This window comes from Bos javanicus, chromosome 5 (genome assembly GCF_032452875.1).
Source record: "Bos javanicus breed banteng chromosome 5, ARS-OSU_banteng_1.0, whole genome shotgun sequence".
Classification (NCBI taxonomy): domain Eukaryota; kingdom Metazoa; phylum Chordata; class Mammalia; order Artiodactyla; family Bovidae; genus Bos; species Bos javanicus.
In genome coordinates, this window is record NC_083872.1 from 104,485,678 (window position 1) to 104,505,927 (window position 20,250).

Sequence of the window (20,250 nt, forward strand, 5' to 3'; positions counted from 1 at the left end):
AGGTTCTCTTTGCTCCGCCCTCATCTAGTGCTGCTTGGACGGTGGTTTTCACACACAACTTTATGTGGGGTTTCGGGGTATCTGTGATACATAAATGTACAGTTCTTGATCCCCAAAGTCCTCTGAGCAGGAGGGGCAGGATGCCTGGGGAAATGTCCTTGAGGTAGAGTCCCAGGGTGGAGGTGGTGACCAGCATTCATCAGAAGAGATTTCCTCCTGGAGAAATGCTAAGGGTCTTTCATGTTCCTCACACCTCTCTGAAAGGGAAAGAAGCAGGTATCAGGTAGACGTGGGTGAAGAGTGAAGCTAAAGGCCTCTCCCTGCCACGACACCACTATCCCCATTCCTGCCCTCCTTTACTTTTTGCCTTTGCGCAGTGGCTAAGTCATGTCTGACTCTTTGTGACCTCATGGACTGTAGCCCACCAGGCTCCTCTATCCATGGGATTTTCCAGGCAAGAATACTGGAGTGGGATGCCATTTCCTTCTGCAAGGGACCTTCCCAACCCAGGGATCAAATTCGTGTCTCCTGCATTGGCAGGTGGATTCTTTACTGCTGATCCACCTGGGAAGCTCTCCTATGTTGACTCATCTCACAACCACCACCCCCCCCCACCCGACCACCACCTCTTGCATCCCCGATGGTTCCACACTGGCCTTTCCCTCCACTCTGTCCCAAGCTGGCTTCCGTTCTGCACTTACGATGTGGACAGGGGTGTGTCCAGGTGTACTACATGAGACCCTCGCATCCTCTGCAGTTGGACCCGAGTCAGCTTGCGAGGCCTGCTGTCTCCAGGCTCGGGGATGCCCTCAATCCTTTGACTGGCCAGTTCCTCACGGATCTCTCGGAGCATGTCCTCGGGCCGGAGTGGGTGAGGGGAGGGGGTGTAGTCAGGTCCCTGGAAGAGATACCCCTCTTCTTCATCCCCTGAGGACTCCCAGGGGCTTTCCTCAGAAGAGTCAGCATGGGTTGGGGAGGGGCACAGTTGCCCCCGGAGCTGAGCCCTCTGCAATGTTTCCACCACCATATTCTCGCCCGTTGAGGTCCGGTCTTCTTCCTCAGACCAAGTTGGTGGATCTACCCTGGGAAGACTGCCTGCTTTCCGGACACCTTCCTCTGGCAGTACAGGGGCGCTTCGGCGTTGGGGAGCCTGGGGGTCAGAAGGCTGGGGACGCAGAGGGACATCTCGGAGTTCTAGGGTGGAGAAGGTGAGGCGAGGGTCCCGCCGAAGGGCCCTCAAACGTAGACGGCTCAGCGAGGAGTGGGACTCTTTGGGAGAGCCTGGGATGAGAGTGCCGTAGCCAGAGTCCGAGGTGTCATCTGGTACCGAGGGGGCATCATCATCTGTGTCTTCTGTCACCACCAGGTGGGGGATGACAGTCGAGGACTCACAAGTCCTACAGTTAATAGCAAATGGTCAGAGTCAGATGCTGAGGGGTCAAGTTCAAGTCCAGGGAATCTCCCTTGATCTCTCCATCCAGAAATGGCCCCTCCTTCAAACTTATTTTGGTCTCACTGTTTGCACTTTATTGATTGTTTTTCTCATCTCACTGGCTAGACCACAAGCTTCTTTAAGGCATTTTAGCCCCTACGTTCGGGTCCAGAAACTTGTTATCAAGTATTTGCTCTTTCCTGAGCTCTGCTGAGTTCTCACCCACCATGGATGGAGTCTTTTTTTCCTCTTTAACAAACCAAGATGTTCAGCAACTGTGTTATTTTGGGTGAAGCTCTCACATTATCTGTTCAGATTTGAACTAGCTGGGTTCCTACAGCCCTGACATTCTGCAAAACCCCTGGCCTGGGGAGCCTATTCCTCTCGGTGAGTTTTCTCCTCTCCTGTCTGTTTCCTTTACCCTGTGCCCACCCAAGGCTAGCTAACCCAAAGGCGGTCCTTTACAGGGCTGGTGGCAAACTACAGCCTGGGTTCCTCAATCAGGTCCCACCCCACCCCCGCAGCCAAACTTGTCATTTCTAGCCTCATAGATTCCCCTTCCTTGCCTCCCAGCAGGCAGCCCCCCTACCTTGGGAGAACTTGTGCTCCCTGTGGTTCTTACCTGCCCTCCGTGCTGTTCTGAGAGCCCTCCTGGGAAGGCGTGGAGGGCCTGGTGCATGGGGACTCCCCATCTCGGTCCCGATAGAGGGCCAAGAGCTCCCTCTTCTGTTGGATATACTCCTCTGCCTTCAGCTTTTGCAGGGTGGCCTGGAGTGTGGAAACTTTCATTAAGAGCTCTCCTTTACTGAGCACCTGTTGTATGCCAGGTACCATGCTAAGTGCTTTACAAATATTATCTTACTTCATCTTCTCCACCACCCTATGAAGCAGATTTTTTTTGCTCCTACATTACTCCCAGAACTTCCCTGGTGGCTCAGTGGTAAAGAACCCACCTGCCAAAGCAGGAGACTTGGGTTCGATCCCTGGGCTAGGAAGATACCTTGAGAAGGAAATGGCAGCCCATCCCAGTATTCTTGCCTGGAGAATCCCATGAACAGAGAGGCCTGGCGGGCTACAGTCCATGGGGTTGCAAAAGAGTTGGACATGACTTAGGACTAAACCACAACTTTATTCCTGAGAAACAGAGACTCTGAGGTTAAGTAATTACCAAGGTCATGCCTTGGGAAAGTGGGATGGAGCCAAGATTTGAGCTCTTGAGCTGGTCCTGGGGGTAGGTGGGGGAACAGAAGTGCCCTTTCCCAAGCTGTACCATTCTTCCTGCCTGTCATGCTCCCTTGGCAAGCCCTCTCTCTGGTTTGTTTTTTCCTTCAAGAAGCCGTTCCTGATTGGTGGTGACAGTGGCATAATTGCTCTGAATGATGCTGGATCCTCAGGTTACTCTTCCTCCTACCTGCAGAATGGGCAGGGGTATGCTTTGTCCTGGGCCGAGGACTCTGCTGTCCCTCAGAGATGAGAGCAACATCGTTCCAAGAGGAATGGAAAGAGGATATACCACATTTTGTCCTCCTTAGCATTTTCCTACGGGCACCATCAGAATAAAAGAGTGATGTCTGAGAAGTTGTTCATAAAGCCCTTCTACATGCATATGGATATTGGATACACATCACCACCTGGCAGAGTGGAAGCATGGATGTTAGCCCATTTTACAGATGAGAAAACAAGACTTAGAAAGATGAGTGGACTTGAACCAGGCCTTTGTGAAGAAGCCTTTGTGAGTCCTAGTTCAATAACTGCACTATTTTTAAAGGGCAGCCTTAAAGGGTCAAGAACGATCCAAGGAAAACTTTTCTCTTGGCGGCAGGGAAAGGCGGCAGCGGAACCCTTGGAGAGGCTAAAGGCGGAGGTTTGGCAAAAAGGCTATGGTGGCAGCTGCTGCAGGCAGCGCTGGTACCGACACAGGCTGAAATGGCCTTATCACTGTGGAAATATCGAAGGACTTCCATGCTGGTGAGCAAACGGTTCCTGCCCGAGCCTCACGCCTTCCTTCCCCAAGGGCCAGCAGCTGAGAGAGAACATCTGGCACATCAGGGGGCCGCTAAGACCACACCCCCAAGCTCTACTCTGATTGGTTGATTCCCATTAAGAAATTTGAATATGCTCTGGCCCCACCCCACCCAGAGTTGAAGTACATGATCCGGCAACTCTTAGGCACCAGGACCTGCCCAAAGCCTCTCTAGAAACACAGCGAGGTAAAGGGGAGCTGGGTCTGTACGAGAGACATGTTGGAAAAATGGATGAACAGAGTCAGGAAAATAACCTCGGGTTCCTATTTCCAATTTTCCCACCCTGGCTTCCCAGTCACTGTCTCCTGCGAGGATTCTCAGCAGTCTCTTAAAACTTGGTATGTTGGCCAGAGCCAGGGTGATGGTTCCTGGGGGCAGGAGACCACCACGCCAGGCCAGGTCCTGTGACCTGAGTGTGGTGAGGGAAACGAGGTGGGAGGAGCTGGTCTTGGGGTCAGGGCAGTGCTGGGGCAGCCTGCTTGATGTTCAGGACCCAGGGATCCAACCTATATCTCTTGCATCTCCTGCACTGGCAGGTGGATTCTCTACCACTGATTCACCTGGGAAGCCCACCCTAGCCCTAACCCAACATTACGAAATGATCCCCAAAGAGTCTAGTTAATAACCATCACCATATGTTGTTACAAACATTTTTTTTCCCTTGAGAAAAGGACTTTTTAGGATCTGCTCTCTTAGCAACTTTCATAGTTCATCCTTATCTCTCACCTGAACTCCAGTCTGTTTCCATATTTCCACAAACCCCCAAAAGCCCTTAAGAGATCTCTGGGCTTCACAGGTGGCTTAGTGGTAAAGAATCCACCTGCCAATGCAGAAGATGCAAGAGATGTGGGTTCCATCTCTTGCGGGGGGGAAGATCCCCTAGAGAAGGAAATGGCAACCCATCCCAGTATTCTTGCCTGGAAAATCCCATGGACAGAGGAGCCTGGCAGGCTACAGTCCATGGGGTCACAAAAAGAGTTGGACATGACTGAGCACACTTGTACTGCTAAGACATCTCTACTTGGCTGTCTCCTACGACTTCATTTCCAAAGGTTTCTGTTTAAAACGAAACCTCACTACCCCAGCCCTACCCCACCCAGGAAGCAGCAACTAAACAAACAGGTTTCCCTTTCTGATGATTTCAGTTGTCTTTGCCAAAGGTTTCCCTTTCTGATGATTTCAGTTGTCTTTGCCAAGGCAGCTTTTCACACAGGAACCTTGCAAGCAAGTCATCCTTTGTCCTTGTGGATCTGAGTTACCACGAGCTGCCACCACACTGCCTGCTGAATCTGAATGGTTTCTTTGAATCTTCCCTGTGAGACAAGGACTGTTATTATTTAAATCCATTTTGCAGGTGGAGAAATGGAAGATCAGCCTCATAACTCCCCCAAGGTCACCCATTCAGTAAGAGGCAGAGCTGGGGTCTGAACCATGCATTCAATATAGGCTTCTCTTAGTCTCCCTAAGGCTCACTTGTCTCTTCTTTCTTCTTTAGCTCCTTTCTTCTTTTTCGCACCATGTCCCTAAGGCCATGGCACTCAACCTCCATGTTTCATACCCAAACTAGTACGGTAAATCTCCTGCCACCAGTCTCTCCCTCTCTCAGCCCACCGTCACATGGCCACCTAACAATTCAAGACCAGACACACAGATTTCACCATGGCCCTCCCTTGCTCAAGAATCTATGGCAACTCTCGTGTCAGCCTGCTAACTAAATTCAGACTCGTCCAGTCCACACTCTTCTGCAGGCCCTGGGGTCCCTGTAGAACTCGGCCCGTCATCACTGGCTCCACACAAAACCCTTCTCTACAGACTCAGAAGGCATGCTTACTGTCCCCCTCAAATAAATCCAGCCCAATTTCTCCCTTGAGTTTTCTGCCTGGGGTTTTCCCATCCTTAAAGTCCAACTCAAATCTTCCCTCTTCTTTAAAAAAAAAAAAAGTTTATTTATTTCTGGGTCAGGTCTTAGTTGCAGCATGAAGGATTTTTATTGTGTCATTCGAGATCTTTCACTGTGGCACTCGGGCTCAGTTACCCTGCAGCATGTGAGATCTTAATTCCTGGATCAGGGATTGAACCCACAACCCTAGCATTGCAAGGTGAATCCTCAACCACTGAACCACCAGGGAAGCCTGCTTCCCTCTTCTTCGGCCATTATGCTCCCATAGTGGGTTGAATAGTGGGCCCAGACAGACAGGTCTAGGTCCTGACTCCCAGAACCTGTGAATGTGGGTGACCTTGTTTGGAAGAAGGGTCTCTGCAGATGGGCACAGATTCTAAGTGAAGGATCTCAAGATGAGGTCATCCTGGATCTGAGGCTAATGAGCAGTGTCTAAGAGACAAAAGAGGGATACTGGGACACAAAGACACACAGAGAGCTGGACCACGTGAAGACAGAGGCAGAGAGTGGAGTGATGCTGCCATAGGTTAAGGAACACTTGGAGCCCCTGTGAGCTAGAGGAGGCATTGAAGGATGCCCCCTAGAGCCCTGGAGAGGACACCTCGATTTTCAACTTCCAGCCTCCAGAGCTGTGATGAAATACATTTCTGTCATTTTAAGACACTAAGTGGTAACCAACACAGCTGCATTTGGGGAACTTTGTTGGTGGTCGAGTGGCTAAGACTCCATGCTCCCAATGCAGGGGGCATCTGGGTTCAATCCCTGGTCAGGGAACTAGAACTCACATGCTGCAACTAACTAAAGATTCCCCATGCCACAACTAAGAACTGGCACAACCAACTAACCAACCAACTAAATAAATAAATATTTTAAAAACTATAGCTCCATTTGGGTCTCGCTGCTTCTGAACTCTAGTTTTTGTTGCAGGAATCTGCCCAGCGTCACTCGCCGGGTTAACATTTTCACGAGCTCTGTGTCATTTACAGGACAAAGTTCAAGTGCCCCAAGCATGGCATCTGGAAACCACATGATCTGGCAGGGCAGTGCTGCCCTTGTGCTGGATGCCCTGGTAACGCCACCCACTAGGCTGGTGATGGTCTTAACACACACGACTGCCTCCAATTTCCAACCTTCACACACTTTGCTCTCCATCTGGAATGTCTTTCCCACCCACCTCGTTCCCCCAACGTGCCCCAAGAGATCCACCAACTGGGCTCAGACAGTAGCTCCTTTTGAAGCCTTCTCATCATCCCTACCCTCTGCACAGTCCCTGCCCCAACCAACACCCAGACAGAGTGAGCCACGCTCTACTCCGTCCCTTCCACACGCTTCTGTCGCGTGTACACTCATTTGTCTAGATAGGCTGTAGCGTGTATTACGTGAGGGCAGAAATGGCATTTTATACTTTCTTGTTTCCCCAGCCCCTTGCCTTTCGTACGCAGCAGGTGCCCTGTCTGCTGACTGGAAGCCCAAGTTCAGCAGTTAATTGTTTCACAGCCTCGAAACCTTCAGGGAAGTGTGTCTTGGCTGGCCCAGAAATGGGCATCCAAGCTGGCCAAAAGCTTCTTCTAGGCTCTTTTTTCTTTTATACTTTTTTTTTTTCAGCCGTGTCCCATGGCTTGTGGGATTTTAGTTCCCAGACCAGGGACTGAACCCATGCTCTTGGCAGTGAAAGCACAGAGTCCTATCCACTGGACCACCAGGAAATTCCTTCTTGATGGTCAAGGCTGTGTCTTCCTCTGAGAGCACACCAGAGGGGCAGAAGTTCTGGTCTGAAGCTGAGTGCTTCTCCCCTAGCTTCTCTCTCCTCTCCTTGATCCTCCCCTTTTGTGTCTGAGCTGCAGGGCCCTCCCCAGCCCCACGCCCAGCATCACACACCTGGGCCTGCTGGGTCTTCTCCAGCCACCGGGCCCGGTTGGCAGTGCTGGGACAGTGCACGGTGAGGGCGCTGGAGACACACTGGAATTCAGTGAGGTGGATCAGCAGGAAGCTGCCTGGGGGCAGGAAAAGGTCTGCTTCCAGGGCTGGACCTTATCTGATCCCCAACCCCACCTCTGCTTCTGTGGCCGATGGGAAGGGAGACAGAAAAGAGGAGAGACTTACTGGGATCACAGAGCGGCCGGCACACAAGCTTCTCCAGCATGAGGGGCGGGCGGATAACCTTGGCTTTGTCCGCCTTGCGAGGGGGCTTGGTCACCAGGAGCACATCAGAGAACAGGAACAGGTACACATCCAGCTAAGGGCGTGCAAGGAGAGAGACAAGGGTCAGCTGGAGCGGGGGTGGAGAGACAGGGGTCAGGCATGGGTGTGCGGGCAACACAGAGCAGCGGGACTGAGAGCTGGGAGCCCCTCAGTGTGGGCACGTCTCTTTACAGGAAAGAAAGTGGCTGACTTGAGTCACAGCAACCAGCAGAGCAAGGCCAGAACCATCTCCTCCTCCCAACACACACAGACACACACAGAGAGACACATGGACACAGACACAGACACAGACACACACAGAGAAACATATGGACACACACACAAAGACACACACACACACACATAGAATACAGACATAGACACAGAGACACAGAGAGACATATGGATACACACAGACATAGACATAGACACACACAAAGATACACACAGAGAGACACGCGGACACACACACAGACACACACACATAGAATAAAGACATAGACACAGAGACACAGAGAGAGACATACGGACACACACAGACATAGACACACACAAAGACACGCGGACACACACACAGACACACACACATAGAAAACAAACATAGACACACACATAGACACACAGACACACACACATAGAATAAAGACATAGACACAGAGACACAGAGAGAGACATACGGACACACACAGACATAGACACACACAAAGACACGCGGACACACACACAGACACACACACACAGAATAAAGACATAGACACACACAAAGATACACACAGAGAGACACGCGGACACACACACAGACACACACACATAGAATAAAGACATAGACACACAGACACACACACATAGAATAAAGACATAGACACAGAGACACAGAGAGAGACATACGGACACACACAGACATAGACACACACAAAGATACACACAGAGACACGCGGACACACGCACAGACACACACACATAGAAAACAAACATAGACACACACATAGACACACAGACACACACAGAGACATATGCACATGCAGACACACACACAAAGACACACAAAAACACAGAAACCCATAGACACACACAGACATAGACACACACAGAGACATATGGACACACACAGACACACAAAGATACACACAGAGTATCTTTGTGTGTATGGACACACATACAGACACAGACACACATACACAGAATACAGACATAGACACACACAAAGATATACACAGACACACAGAGAGACACATGGACACACACAGACACATGGACACTGGCAGAGATACACACACAGACACACACATAGGCACAGACACACACACACACAGCCTCCTCCTCCCATTTGCAGCCTCTGATCCAGTCTCTTCCCTTCCCTCCCATCGTCCCTGTTTCTCACCTTCCCTTCACGTCCCTCCTTCACACGCGCGGGCCCCTCGAACAGCAGCTGCCTGGTGTGCTCTGGAGCGACCCCCAGCATGGGGGCCATCAGGTCCAGGGTGGAGAAGGGTCGCAGGTTCTGAGGGTGCAGAGAGCAGAGTGGGCACCGGAAACCCCGCCCCTTGGAGGAGTGCCTCCGGTTCACCCCCCTAAGCCCGCCCCGGGGCCCGCCCCCTGCGCCCCCCCGCTCCCCCCGCCCCGTCCCCCCCCCCCCCCCCGTCCCCAGCCCAGCCACGAGGAACGATGGCCACACGCAGAGCCCTTGGCACCTCTGCCCCTCTCCCTCCAGGCCTGGGGACCTTACTTTCCCGAACCTCTGTCTCTCTCACCTTCTCCACCTCCTCGCTGGACGGCTCCAGCACCTCGTAGGGCCCGATGCGCCGGGCTGCAGCCACCAAGCTCTCCTGCTCTTCGCCCTGGCGCACCTGCTTGTTGATGTGTTGCAGGAATGACTCCATCGCTGCGATCTGGGGGAGCGGGAGGGGAAGGCTGCGGAGGAAGATGGCGCGGCTCCTCGCCTGTTCATCCCACCCACTGACGACATCAGCGCCACACGGGCACATACGTATGAGAAAGGAGACCTCAAGGGTTCCCGGAGCTGCACCCCCACACACCAGCCGCCGACAGCCCCCGCCTCCCGCAGGGGTCAGCCCTGCCGGTCCTACCATGGCGGTCAGGGCCTCCCGGGCCTGGGGCTTGGGGGTCCTCTTGAGCACAGCCTGGAGCAGCAGAGGGTACTTGGTGATGCGCTGGTGGGGCTTGATGAGCAGGTCTCCCAGCATCTGCCTTCCCGAGAGCTTGTGCTTCTCACACCACTGCCAGGGAAGGGGCGCAGGGGTGAGGGACTGTAGGCTACCTTCCTGCCTTGGACCAAGGTCCGCCGAGTCCCCCTTCCCCAGTGAGTCCTCTCCCACCTGCACGAAGATGTGGAAGAGAGGGTTGTGGTCCTGCTGCTCCCGGGCGTAGGCCATGGTCTGCCTCACTCGCAGGCAGTATAGGACGTAGGGCTGGAAGCGCTGGCTGCACTGGAGGGACAGGTGTGGGGACGGGGAGCGGGCAGGGGAAGGCGGGATGAGATACCTGCTCCAGCCACACACAACACGCAGAGCAGCCTGGCCTAGACCCTTCCTCCAGTGCCTACCAATCCAGACCCTCCTCAACTTCCAGCCCCGCTCCCTGGACTCCAAGGAGGAGTTGAGGTCCTGAGGGGTCGACCCGATTCCACCTCTGAGCTCCATCCTCAGCCCCTGCTGTGCCCTGCTGCTCTGGATTTCACCCACCATCAATAATTCAGCAGACTGTTGTTAGGGTGCTGCAGATCCCATTTCAGCCCAGCTGTGGAGTGGCGACCTGAGGCTTGCCCAGAGCCCTGCCCTGGAGAAGGGGGTCACAGAAGGCCCCCAGGAGACTGTGCCCCCACCTCTCTACCCCAGCCCAACCCTGCAAGGCCATGCTTCCCTGGCTGGGGAACTGGGCAGAGGTTGGATCCCCAGCCTCTTGCTTGCCAGTGGCCTGTGGTCTTTCACATCCCCTCCCCCCAGGCTCCCACGGGACAAGTCACTAAGGCCCCAGTCTTGTTTTCTGATGCTTGTCCCTGAATCTCTGTCCCGGACATCAGATTTCATGATGTGTGTAGCCCTTCCCTGAGACAGTTGCCCTCTGGGATGTTCAGAAGCCCAAAGAGCCCTGGGGACAGAGGTCATACTGGTGAAATGAAGGCAGGAGATGAACTGGTATTTGAGGGTAAGGGCCGTGTCTTTGGACTTGCTTGAATTACAGCAGGATTCCGGCGGCAAGCGCTTGCCCTGCGGACAGGACCCCTCAGGGCCTTCCCAGTTCCACCCCATCTGGAAGCGGCCCTTGTGCCCTCCTCACCGTCAGGAAGCCATCCTGCAGGCTGACCGGGTCCAGAGGCTGGCCTGAGGCTCGTGTCTCCTCTAGGGTGGGCCCCAGCACCTCTTCCCAGAAGCTCCGGTGGGCTCGAATCAGGTTGGGGACGTTTCCAAATAGGGTCTCAGCTGACACCTGGGGGAGGGGGTGGCACTCAGCCATGTGTCTGGGCAGGTGACCCACGGGCTGCACTGGCCACGGACAGGCAGGCCAACTGAGCCTGGGTGCGGGGAACTGGGGTCTAGAGCAAGAAATGGAGTGGGGACGGCGGGAGGTTGGGGTCCTAGTAGATGGGGCAGTGGCATTTCAGTTCTCTGTGACCTTGCCCCCCCAGGCCCTGGGCTCAGTCCACCCACACTAATCTGTCCCCCCGCCCCACACCAAGTGCCCACTCACTTCCGTCAGCAGACCCACGCGCTGCAAGTTCAGCAAACCCGCAGCTAGGAGCTGGATGCAGGGAGAGAGAGGGTCTTAGTGCCTGGTCTCCTCCTCTCGGACCCCAGCCTCACCCTTCACAGCATCCCCACCCCCATCTTCAGTACCACAAACCTCTCTCCCAAGACCCTGGGCAGGGGGCTCTAGGTATCCTGCCCCTCCCTCTCCAACAACCCTGCCCCGTCCTGGTCTGGATGATGGGGGATGATTCGAGGGCCAGGGCCGGGCCGCTGGGTGGGCGGGGGGTGGCTCACATCCGTCATGATCTTGAGCTTCCGCACGTAGATGAGCTCCGTGGTCAGTAGCTCCCACAGGGCCTCCTGCTGGTGGCAGAGGTCCCGGCTCATCTCCTGGGTGGGGATGGGGCTGGTGAACGATGACAAGACCAGCTGCTGCCGTCTGCTAAATGCTACCGGACATGCGTCCTAGACAGCCTTTAACCTTCTCCGTCTTCCAGTGTGGAGGGGGTGTTTGTCATCCTCATGTCATGAGGCGATGGAGGCACAGAGAGGCTTGTTGTCTTGTCCAAGGTCTCACTAGTACCTGGCGGGGCCTCACTAGTACCTGGCGGGGCCTCACCTAGTACCTGGTGGGGCCTCACTAGTACAGGGCTGGGTCTCACTAGTACCTGGCGGGGTCTCACTAGTATGTGAGGGTTTCACTAGTACCTGGCGGGGCCTCACTAGTACCTAGTGGGGCCTCACTAGTACAAGGCTGGGTCTCACTAGTACCTGGCGGGTTCTCACTAGTACCTGGGGGGGTCTCACTAGTACCTGGCTGGGCCTCACTAGTACATGGCGGGGTCTCACTAGTACATGGCGGGGCCTCACTAGTACCTGGCGGGGCCTCACTAGTACCTGGCGGGGCCTCACTAGTACATGGCGTGGTCTCACTAGTACCTGGGGGGGCCTCACTAGTACCTGGCGGGTTCTCACTAGTACCTGGCGGGATCTCACTAGTACCTGGCGGGGCCTCACTAGTACCTGGCGGGGCCTCACTAGTACCTGGCGGGGCCTCACTAGTACCTGGCGGGGCCTCACTAGTACTGGCGGGGCCTCACTAGTACATGGCGTGGTCTCACTAGTACCTGGCGGGGCCTCACTAGTACCTGGCGGGGCCTCACTAGTACCTGGCGTAGTCTCACTAGTACCTGGGGGGGCCTCACTAGTACCTGGCGGAGTCGCACTAGCACCTGGCGGAGTCTCACTAGCACCTGGTGGGGCCTCACTCATGGCATGGTCTCACTAGTACCTGGGGGGGCCTCACTAGTACCTGGGAGGGGTCTCACTAGTACCTGGCAGGGTCTCATTAGTACCTGGCGGGGCCTCACTAGTACCTGGCAGGGCCTCACTAGTACCTTGTGAGGTCTCACTAGTACCTTGTGGGGTCTCACTAATACGTGGTCGGGCCCAGATCTGAAGCTTCAGTGACATGCCTCTAAGTGCTGTCCCTGTGGACCCCACTTCCCATGGCCTTTCCCTCCTCTGGGTCAGAGGTGAGGGGGGTGTGTGTGTGTGTCTCGGACCCCACGTGGTCAGGCTCACCTTGTGCCCAGGCACCAGCTCCTTCCAGGACTTCTCAATGGCCACGCTGTTGTCGTTGCCCTCCCCGATCTCCCAGTGCTGCCGGTCCTCCCGGGGCAGGCGGGGCATCCCAAACATGCTGAAGGTATGCAGCCTCACCTGCAGCTCGTGGGCCTTGGTGACTTCCTGGGGGCACCAAGAGGGGATTAGTTCTGGCACCTGGACCACCCGGCCGATGAAGGGCTGCATGTGTGCATACGTGTGTGTATGTGAGAGAGCTCATCTTTAGGTGGGTTGATAAGGAGTCTGGGGCCCTTGAGGAGAAAGGAGTCTAGAGCCCTTGAGAAGGAGAAAGGGGTCTGGGGGTCTCAAGGAGAAAAGGACAAACTTTTTACACTGTTTCGACTTAGTCAATATAACAATGTATCTTGCTTGAGGGAATGTTTCCCCTTAACAAGAACCTTCTGACTAATCTTGTTATGTTAAGACATATATTGTGGGAGTGAGTCTGGTGAAAGTGAAAGTGAAAGTGAAGTTGCTCAGTCATGTCCGACTCTTTGTGACCCCATGGACTATAGCCTACCAGGTTCCTCCTGTCCATGGTATTTTCTGGGCAAGAATACTGGAGTGGGTTGCCATTTCCTTCTCCAGGAGATCTTCCCAACCCAGGGATTGAACCCAGGTCTCCCCCATTGTAGGCAGACGCTTTACCGTCTGAGGCACCAGGGAAGTCCATTAGCTCTAATCTTATTAATTTAAGCTGTATGTTGTGGGAGTGGGCCTGGTAAAACTCTATAGGGCCCTGATAAGACTAGGGAGGGGGACACTCTCCGTCCCAGTTCTGATGTCTGTGTCAGAAGCTTTCTCTGTCCCCTTTCACTTTAATAAAACTCTGCTACACAAAAGCTCTTGAGTGATCAAGCCTGGTCCCTGGTCCTGAATCTGACATTGTTCACTGTAAGTTATCATATGTGTGTGTGCGTGTGTATGTGAATGGGAGGTGGCAAGCAGCCCTGAGCATGAGTGGGGACACGGAGGCCTGGCAGGGGCGGGGAAGATCAACCCTGGCTGGGATTACAGGGGTTGGCATAAGGCTGGAACCCGTATGGAGAGGAGCCTTGTCTGCAGGAAGGTCCCTGACTCCCGGCTCCCTAATCAGAAAGACAGCTTCCAGGTCTCTCCTGAGTCAGACCCCTTCAGAGGGACCTTCAGGTGAGGGCCCGAAGGGGGCTTAGGGAACCAGCAGTCCCGGGAATATTTGGACACTTGCCCGTAAAGTGGACATTCTTATGAGACAGCCTGGCTGGGAGATGCTCCCCTGAGAGGGTCTCTAGAGCTACACTTGGCTTCTTGGAGGGACTCTGGTGTTCTCAGCTCTGATCGCAGCTCAGGCTGGGAGCTCGGTGATGGGAGAAGACGGACCCCTCACCTTGAGTTTGGGGGAGTGAGGTGTCCCGACCCCAAAGGGACTTCCATGCGTCTTCTCGGGCTCTGGTTCTCGAAGCCTCAGGGGAGAAAGGCGTCGGGCCGGGCCAGAACCCGTGGTGAAGGGGACATAGCCCATGAAGCGTCGGCGGCTGGGATCCTGGAGGAAGAGCAGGGGGAGCTCTGGGCCTGCCCTCTTCCCTCAGAGGTCCCAGAGAGGCAGAGTGTTGCCCGGCTTAGCTCTGGACAGCGTCCCCTACACCTGCCTGCAAGTTGGGCTGGCTCACCGCTCCCCTAAAACCAGTTTAGTGTGAGCCGCTCCGGCCCTGAGTCACAGTGGTCGCTGCCAGGAAGGCTGCCTAGATGGGCAGGAGCCAGTCGGGCAGGGCAGAGGGGCCGGGGGTAGACGCGGCCTCGTGCAGAGCAGGCACAGAGGCACGTACGCGACTGGGCTCTGCGTGTGCCCGAGTGTCCCCAGCTCCCGTGTGCTCCCTACACTCTGGCTGTGTGTGTGCACAGGGCCCAGTGCACATGCACTCTGCGACCCACGCACACATGTGTGCCCTCCCATCCCGTTGGGAGTGGCTGCCCTTCTGTGGGAGAAGTTGAGGCTTGGGCTAGCAGTCCCTCCTGGGCAGGCCTGGTCACATTCCTTGACCTGCCTGTGGCCTCACTTACCCCATAGACTTCCTAGTCTCCCTTCCCACCCTCGGTGGTGTCCCATGGCCAAACCCTCCTCCAGTCAGACGAGGGATATCCCCAGCTGGAAACAGAATTGACCTCAAGGTGGAGGGAGGCCAAGGGAAAGGCCGCTGGGCCTCCACGCCCCTTTCCTTGGTCAGCGCTGGAGGCTGGCCGGTGGGTGGAGCCGGGCTGGAGCCAGGCAGGCCCCCACACCCCTCCCCACCTGTAGAGTAGGGGCACCTTGAACCTTTGCTCTTCCTCCAGGCCTGACTCAGAGGAAAGCAGGTCTCAGGACGCTGCTCACAAGCTCTTCCCTAGTAAAGGTAGGAGTCTGGGAGGCACTGAACCCTGGGTTTGGTGACCTCCCACCCCCAGCTCTGTGCCTCCGACAGCACCGAGGGCCTGGCCCCTCCTGGCTCTCTGCCTCACCTGCTCCTTCTGTCTGGGGTGAGTGTGGAGTCCTGGGACCCTGGCCCCACACAACCGTCCTCTCCCTCACAATCCAGGAGAGAAGGCGGGGATGTGGGCTGGGAAGAGTGCCACCCAAGGCCTGGCAAGGGGACAGAGACTTGAAAGCCAGGGTGTCCTCCCGCCTGCCCCGCCCAGATCACCTCTGGGGCACAGCCCGGACTCACCAGCAAAAGACCTCCTTGCGGATAGACATTGCCTGGAGGACTCGAGACCGAGGCCCGATACCTGCCTCCATAGGTCTCAATGCGGGAGGCCACCAGCCCTTGGAGGGGACTCTTATCAGAAGGACCCAAGGCCTGCATCCCTTCTCTCCTGGGTCACCTGCAAAGGCTCATCACTCCACTGTGCAGGGGAAAGGGGCCCCCTGAGGCTGCAGAGAGAATATAAGGATCAAAGGGCCAGCCTTGGTTAGTGGAGGGTGCAGGGCTGGAGACAGAGGTGGAGGGGGAGGGGAAGAAGAAGAAGGGAAGGGGAGAGCCCAGTTTGCTTGTTGGGAGTGGGTTGGGTACACTCCCACATGCTGGGCAGAAAGCCCCTTGGAACATACCCCCTCATTCACATGTGCACACTTGGGATACCAGTTCCTGCACTGGCTTCAAAGGATGCTGACATCCTAAAGAGTAGCTGGGATCAAGAGTTACAGACAGGTTCCCTGCTTCCTGGGTGCCCCCAGGTGAGGGGGATGCCCCTTGCACCTAGCAACACCCTTCCCTCCCCAATACACAGGAGTGGAGGTGCGGGGGGGAAGTTGCCGGGGTGGGGGGGTGGTGGGCAGGGGTGGTGAAGACAGCCCGATCTGCCACCTGTTTTTGCACAGCCCACAAGCTAAGAATGGCTGTTTTACATGTTTAAATATTTGGAAAAGTCAAAAGAAGAATAAACTTAAAAAGTAAATAAAATCATGAAAAAGAAGAATAGTTAACAACACAGGAAGATCATATTCAATTCAAATATCCATGTCCCTAAAGAAAGCACTATGGGATCACAGACACGTTCCCTGCTTGGCCAGTTGTGACTTCCTCCCTGCTAGCTATGACAGAGACCGCAGCGCCTTCAAAGTCTGAAATATTTACTCTCTGGCAACCTATTCCAATATCCTTGCCTGGAGAACTCCATGGACAGAGGATCCTGGCAGGCCACATACAGTCCATGGGGTCGCAAAGAGTGGGACACGACTGACTAACACACACACACACCTAAAGGAACGCCCCACCCCTAACCTGGACCCTCAGGCCATGGGCAGGTCTTAGACTGCTGGCCTTAGAGATGAGCAGAGAGGGAGCAGGCTCTGTCTGGTTTGGCCAGCCTCTGGGAGCCCCTCGGTGAGGCTGGGAGACACGCGGGGGGCTCCATCCCCTCCCCCTCAACCTCGGTAGAGGCCTCCCCGCTCTCTGGGTGGGCCGGGCTTGGAGAGGAGAGACCGCCTAAGCAAGTGCTGGTGTCCCTCCAGGTGGGCCCCGGAACCCCGCTCCGCCTCCCCTTACCTTTCCTCAGATTTGTGAGCAGGGGAGAGCAGCGCTCCTTGCCTCCCAATAACCCTCCCTCCTTGGGCTCCGAGTCCCTCTCCCCGCAGCCCCGGGTCCTTTCTGAGCTTTGACCCGCTTCCCTTCCTCTGGGCTCCGCGACCCCCGCCTCCCGTCCCGCCCCGCCCTCCTGCCGTTCACCTGTGCCCGCAGGTGTCCCGGCGCCCTCTGTCCGCGCCGCCAGCCCCGCGGTCTCCGACGACGACTCCCCCGGCGATGCCCGCCCCGCGGCCCGGCCGGGTCTGGGACCGAGCGGCCCGCAGGACCAGGGCTGCGTGGAGCCGGGCCGGGAGGGCGGGGGCGGGGCGGGGGCGGGGCAGCGGGCTGGCTCCTCCCTCTCCCGCCAGCATCCGACCCGCCGCGCAGCGGGCGCCTTCGGTCCCTGGGCACCGGGCGGCTCTGCCTCGCTCCGCAGGGTTCCCTCCTCCCTTCCCCTCGTCCCTGAAGTCGCCACCCACCCAGTCCGGCCTGTCACCCTTGCGCGCTGCCCTCCGGGTCGGCGGTGGTAACGACCGAGTGACCCGCTGCAGGTGCCCACCTCGCTTTCCGCGTCGGTGAGTGGCCGGCTAGCCCCGTGCCCCGGCCTCGGCCTCGTCTTCCTCCTTTAACCAGGCAGGAGAGCAGTACCGGCCGCAGAAAGGGCCTCGGGGATCAGGGACCCCGGGGGCACTGCCCCCTTCTGGCAGCGGAGTCCAAAGTGTGACCCTTATCTCTGCTTGTCGGCTCCAGCCATCTGGTGGAAGGTTGGACTTCACCTTTGCTCCGGGGATGGCGCCTGATGCCAGGCTGAGGCTGGCCCAACACTTCTCCCACTAACCAAGTCTGGGGGTGGGCGGACCCCACTCTTAACTGGCAAACAGCCACACTCCCGCCTTCAGGAGGGCGTCTGAGCACCTGCGGCCACTAATAAAACAGACACTGTTCAAGGAAGGGCACACTTCACATTCCCAAGTCAGGACACATAGTCTGACAGAAACATGGGATATCAAGAATCAGGAGTGTCCATAGATGTGCGGTCACTGTCATCTCACACTCGGGGAGCCAAAGACCCAGTGGAGGGTGGGAGGGAGGTGGGAGCAGGTCTGAATGCAATGGCTCCAGCCCTCCACTGAGTCCTGTGGTCTTCTCCTGTGAGTCGGCTATGTGGTGATACATGGACACTTTCTTTGCTTTCAAAAGCTCCCTCTCTTATTGTATCGCTGGCATATTGAACCCACCAGTAATCTCAGGTGTTCCAGTCCTCGCTGACTGTGACGGCTCTGTTTGATGTGGAAGAGGGATCTTTATCCTTTGATACTTTCTAATTTCGTCCACCTCCCTCCTATTTGCCCTCCAAGTATTCTCTTGTTCTGAGCTTGCTGTGATGTGATTGCTCTTGTAGTTCAGAAGAGATGTTGGTATCTCCAGCTCTATACATCCTTACTTCTTGTTTCCTGCTTTCCAGTTGATTCGGATCAGTTTTAGGGAGAGCAGTAGGATGGGGCAGGAACTGGGATGGAGAGAAGCCTTTTTCCCATTCGTGTGTGTGTGCATGTGAAAGATGGAGAGAGAGACCCAGAGATAACAAGACTAGCCATGAGGGAAAGACAGCCAGTAAACAGGAGGTGGTGATTACTGGCAGTATTAAATGACACCCCAGACACTGCTGGTGGCAAGGATGCCCTCCCAGTTCTCCAGGAAGGAAGTGGAGGGAGTAAGAATGGAATTGAAATTGAGAGACCAGAGGCAAGCCCGGACTTACAGGCTCTGGGGAGAGCTGGCTGGACTGGCCCAGTGGACATGAGGGCGTTAACCCTTTCACTTCCCTCTAGGCTGAGATCCAATCTCCACCAGCCACTGCCCCAGGGCCTGTCTTCAGCCCCTCTGGGAGGCAAGGTTCCCAGGGAAAGCTGGTCTAGAAGCTGGGGGAGTGGCCGGCAGGAGTGTGTGGGCTGGGAGGTCGGACTCCTATGTTCTATTTGTTCTACTCTGGCCTCCTTAGATGGTTCCTCTCACAGTCTCCCTTGTCCTTCTGTGCTGTGGAGAAAAGACCCCTGCCTGTGATAGGTTGAGAGGGGAACACAACTCAGGGAGCTGAATGCAGCCTAAAGACTTGAGAGACTGGCGGATTGGCCTCTACTGAGTGGAGCTGGGGTGGGGGTGGGGACACCTGGATAGTGTCTTTCTTCCTGGCAGACCCCCGCCTTCTCTCATACCCCTCCCTCTTTTTTTTGGCTGCACCACACAGCTTTAGGCATCTCAGTTCCCTGACCAGGTATTGAACCTGCGTCCTCAGCAGTGAAAGCACAGAGTCCTAACTACTGGACCACCAGAGAAGTCCCCCGGCTTGAGTCCCATTTCTCCTCTGACCCTCGGTTTCTGCCCCAGTGCAGATGACCCCATCAAGTCCCCAGCTGGACCCTGCAGCTAACAAGGTGTCATCTGTCCAGGAGCGGAGCTCTGAGGAACAAAATATCTGTCCAGTACAGCATGAGGGTAACTTCTGGGGCTGGTGTAGGGAACCCCAAGTCCCTCCTGCCTTTCCTCACAGGAGGGAAGGTCAGGGAGATTGCCCTGATTCCTGAACTCTGCCCAGCCCACACTTCTCAGGGCGGGGTGGGGGCCATCTGGGTTAATGAGGTGCTGGCAGGCACTGGCAGCCAGGCAGCTGATCAGAGGTGTGTCCTTCTCTAGGCAGAGCTGGGAAGGGTGAGGTTGGGCGGGGGAGCTGAGGGTTCCAGCTGGGAGGCACCAAGTCACGTGAGACAGATAAAACCAGGAGGCCAGGCCAAGGGGCACAGCTGACGGCGCCTTAGATGGGAACTGATGCCCTCCCTCCCTATGCCGCTTACTGGCAGTGTTCTCTGTGCCAAGGTGCGAGGGGTAAATAGAATATGCATTCCTAGTATGAGTATCCATACTGAATAGTACAGGCTTCCCTGTACTACCCTGTAGTTCAGCTGGTAAAGAATCTGCCTGCAATGCAGGAGATCCAGGTTTGATTCCTGTGTTGGGAAGATCCCCTGGAGAAGGGAATGGCAACCCACTCCAGTATTCTTGCCTGGAGAATCTCATGGACAGAGGAGCCTGGAGGGCTACAGTTCATGGAATTGCAAAGAGTCCGACACGACTTAGCGACTAAACCACCACCACCCATTCCAGTGTTCTTGGGCTTTCCCTGGTGGCTCAAGCAGTAAGAATCTGCGTGCATGTGGGGGACCTGGGTCCAATCCCTGGGTTGGGAAGATCCCCTGGAGGAGGGCATGGCAACCCACTCCAGTATTCTGGCCTGAAGAATCCCCACGGACAGAGGAGCCTGTCAGGCTACAGTCCATGGGGTCACAAAGAGTTGGACACGACT

General features: G+C 55.7%; 1 protein-coding gene across 7 annotated transcripts; it reads right to left on the reverse strand.

Annotated features, from left to right (window-relative positions):
* Positions 1–45: 45 nt before the first annotated feature.
* PLEKHG6 (pleckstrin homology and RhoGEF domain containing G6) lies at positions 46–17,674 on the reverse strand. 7 transcript variants are annotated; one of them, XM_061418153.1, is made up of 16 exons: positions 17,052–17,207; positions 15,552–15,757; positions 14,237–14,392; positions 12,829–12,993; positions 11,539–11,634; positions 11,246–11,296; positions 10,835–10,984; positions 9,874–9,984; positions 9,625–9,774; positions 9,289–9,426; positions 8,919–9,038; positions 7,460–7,592; positions 7,235–7,350; positions 2,055–2,200; positions 702–1,397; positions 46–257 (listed from the first exon to the last, which is right to left on the reverse strand). In XM_061418153.1, the coding sequence occupies exons 2-16, from the start codon at positions 15,687–15,689 to the stop codon at positions 248–250; spliced, it is 2,376 nt and encodes a 791-aa protein (XP_061274137.1). In that variant the 5' UTR covers positions 15,690–15,757; positions 17,052–17,207; the 3' UTR covers positions 46–247. The 7 variants fall into 7 exon arrangements, 6 of the variants coding, with proteins under 6 accessions (XP_061274137.1, XP_061274136.1, XP_061274134.1 ...); XM_061418152.1 differs by lacking the exon at positions 17,052–17,207 and adding an exon at positions 17,449–17,674 and having other exon boundaries at positions 9,625–9,984; XM_061418150.1 differs by having other exon boundaries at positions 9,625–9,984; positions 17,052–17,209.
* Positions 17,675–20,250: the final 2,576 nt, after the last annotated feature.

Coding starts and splice junctions, on each gene's coding strand:
- PLEKHG6 (XM_061418152.1), bottom strand. CDS start 15,689: ATGCAGGCCTTGGGTCCTTCTGATAAGAGTCCCCTCCAAGGGCTGGTG. Junction 9,427..9,624: donor GGGAGGCCCTGACCGCCATG/GTAGGACCGGCA, acceptor CCGCTCCCCCAG/ATCGCAGCGATGGAGTCATT. Junction 1,398..2,054: donor CAGAACAGCACGGAGGGCAG/GTAAGAACCACA, acceptor TATTAACTGTAG/GACTTGTGAGTCCTCGACTG.